At 49.9% G+C, this 3,252-nt stretch overlaps 1 protein-coding gene across 1 annotated transcript; it reads left to right on the top strand.

Moving 5' to 3' along the window:
- The first annotated feature begins 791 nt into the window (after positions 1–791).
- Positions 792–2,400, top strand: LOC102254912 (ATP-binding cassette sub-family B member 8, mitochondrial-like). The gene is made up of 2 exons (XM_014548312.1): positions 792–1,435; positions 1,511–2,400. The coding sequence occupies exons 1-2, from the start codon at positions 875–877 to the stop codon at positions 1,718–1,720; spliced, it is 771 nt and encodes a 256-aa protein (XP_014403798.1). The 5' UTR covers positions 792–874; the 3' UTR covers positions 1,721–2,400.
- Positions 2,401–3,252: the final 852 nt, after the last annotated feature.

The raw sequence follows: 3,252 nt of genomic DNA, 5'->3' as shown, positions 1-3,252 counted from the left end.
AATAAGAGTACATAACTCTGGTAAACATTTATGCAGCCAATATAGGAGCACCTAAATATGTAAAGCAAATCTTGATAGACATAAAGGGAGAGATTGACAGTGTGGCAGTCATAGTAGGGGATTTTAACATACCGATGACATGAATGGATAGAAAGTCTGCAAGGAAATGTTGGCCTTAAATGACACATTGATCAGATGTATTTAATTGAAATCTTCAGAGTATTTCACCCCAAAGCAGAAGAATATACATTCTTTTCAAGTGCACATGGAACATGTTCTAGGCTAGACCACATATTAGGACACTAACAAGTTTCAATAAATTTAAGGAGATTGAAATAATATCAAGTGCCTTCTCTGACCATAATGATATTTTTAAAAAAATCAACCACAGGAAATACTGAAAACCACACAAACTCATAGACACTAAATAACATGTTACTAAACAATGAATGGATTAACATGAGATCAAGGAAGAAATAAAAAGCTACCTTGAAACAAATGAAAGTGAGAACACAATAACCTGAAATCTATAGGACACAGTGAAAGCAGTCCTAAGAGAAAAATTCATATCATTACAGGCCTACCTCAGGGAACAAGAAAAATCTCAAATAAACAATCTAACTTTACATTTTATGGAACTAGAAAAAAACAACAAACAAAGTCCAAATTGAGTACGAGGAAGAAAATAATAAAGATTAGAGCAGAAATAAGTAAAATAAGAGTCTAAAAAATACAAAAGATCTATGAAACAATGTGCTGTATCTTTGAAAATATAAACAAGGGTTGTCGGGATGGTGGCCGGAGCCAACATGGAGTCCTTAGTAGGATAAGGGTGAAACTGCTGTTGCTGGCTGCTCCTGTTCTTCCCCCCATCATGTTGGTGCACTTATTTCGGGTCGGGATTCGGGGAGGTACTGTCCTAGGCAGGCCGCTACTCCCCCTCCGCTTCCAGACATTCTCGACCGTCAGGCACTCTGATGGCCGCCACAGCTCCTATCTCCTCAGGGCTGTGGCCCAGCTGCGGTCCCAGCTCCGGGCTCGCCTCCCTCAAGTGCCACCGGGTCCAGGTCGAAGCCCCTCTTCCTGGTGCTGGGTTGGGGGAGCCCTCCTGGGCCCCGTGGTGCTGAGTAAGTGCCCCCGCCTCTGCCTTGTGGCGCTGTGTGAGGCAGAAGAGGCCCCTCCTGCCTCCAAACCCTATGACGTGGAGACCCGCTTTAACTGGAAGCTCTTCTGGCAGTTTCTGCGCCCCCACCTGCTGATCCTGGGGGCAGCCATCGTGCTGGCACTGGGTGCGGCACTGGTGAATGTGCAGATCCCGCTACTCCTGGGCCAGCTGGTGGAGATTGTGGCCAAGTACACGAGGGACCACATGGGCAACTTCCTGAAAGAGTCCCGGAGTCTCAGCACCCACCTGCTCCTCCTCTACGGCCTCCAGGTATGGCAGGAGAGGGGGCCGGGGCAGACAGAAAAGCCGCCTGGGCGCCCCTGAATGCCCCTGCTTCTCTCCCAGGGATTGCTGACCTTTGGGTACCTGGTGCTCCTGTCCCGCATCGGTGAGTGCATGGCTTTGGACATGCGGAGGGCCCTCTTCAGCAACATGCTCCGACAAGACATTGCTTTCTTTGATGCTAAAAAGACAGGGCAGCTGGTGAGCCGATTGACAACTGACGTGCAGGAGTTTAAATCGTCCTTCAAACTTGTCATCTCCCAGGGGCTTTGAAGCTGCACCCAGGTGGTTGGCTGCCTGGTGTCCCTGTCCATGCTGTCCACACGCCTCACGCTGCTGATGTTGGTGGCCATGCCCTCCCTGATGGGAGTTGGCACCTTGATGGGCTCAGCTCTCCGAAAATTGTCTCGCCAGTGTCAGGAGCAGATAGCCAGGGCAACAGGTGTAGCGGATGAGGCCCTGGGTAATGTTCGGACTGTGAGAGCCTTCGCCATGGAGCAGCGGGAAGAGGAACGCTACGGAGCAGAGCTGGAAGGGTCCCGCTGTAAGGCAGAGGCACTGGGCAGAGGCATCGCCCTGTTCCAGGGGCTCTCCATCATCGCCTTCAACTGCATGGTCTTGGGCACCCTCTTTATTGGGGGTTCCCTCGTGGCTGGACAGCAGCTGACCGGGGGAGACCTCATGTCCTTCCTGGTGGCCTCCCAGACGGTGCAGAGGTGAGTGTGGGCGGCCCCCTTCCTCAGCAGCGCTGTGGGCTGAAGGGCGCGTGCCCCCTGCTGCTCCCCTGAAGCACAGGCCCTCCTCCCCGAGCGCCCTCCAGCCTGCTTCACTGACTCCACTCAGAGATGCAGCTGTCAGGTCAGCCTTCCAAACCACTCAGGGGCTTTAAGACATTTTTTGGTTAATCCTGACCCAAGAATATGTTTTCAACTGATTTTTAGAGAGAGTGGAAGGGAAAGATGGGGGTGGGGTGGAGAGAAACCTCAATGTGAGAGAGACATATCGATTGGTTGCCTCTCACACACACCAACGCGTCTGGCGATTGAGCCTGCAACCCAGGTACATGCCCTTGACCAGAATCAAACCCTTGACCTTCAGTCCTCAGGCCAATGCTCTAACCACTGAACCAAGTTGGCAAGGGCACATTTTTAAAATTATAGTAAAATACACATGACATGAAATTTACCATCTTAACCTTTTTTAAAAATATATTTTTTTATTGATTTCAGAGAGAAAGGAGAAGGGAGAGCTAGAAACATCAATGATGAGAAAGAATCATTGATCGGCTGCCTCCTGCATGCCCCCCACTGAGGATCTAGCCCACAACCTGGGCATTAATGCCCTGACTGGGAAGTGAATCATGACCCCCTGGTTCATAGGTTTGATGCTCAACCACTGAGCCACACTGGCCGGGCTACCATTTTAACCATTTTTAAGTTATAGCTTAGTAGTGTTATATATACTCACACTGTTGTGTAACCATCACCACCATCGTCTTCAGAACTTTTCATCTTGCAAAACTGAAACGCTGTCTCCATTAAACACTAACCCCCATGCTCCCCTCCCCCAGCCCCTGGCACCCACCCCTCTATTCTCTGTCTCTGAATCTGACTACTCTGGGTGCCTCCTGTAAGTGGGATCACACAGGATTTGTCCTTTGTGATTGGCTTATTTCACTCAGGTTCATCCACGATGTAGCCTGTGTCAGAATTTCTTTCTTTTGAGGGCAGAATAAGATTCTGGATAGACCACTTTTCGTAAGAGCTGGCCTGCCCGCCTCTGCCTGACTTGCTCCCCAGCCCTGC

Source organism: Myotis brandtii, unplaced genomic scaffold, assembly GCF_000412655.1.
Source record: "Myotis brandtii unplaced genomic scaffold, ASM41265v1 scaffold500, whole genome shotgun sequence".
NCBI lineage: Eukaryota > Metazoa > Chordata > Mammalia > Chiroptera > Vespertilionidae > Myotis > Myotis brandtii.
Note: the sequence above shows the minus strand (reverse complement) of the source record. Positions and strands in the feature narration are given on the sequence as shown.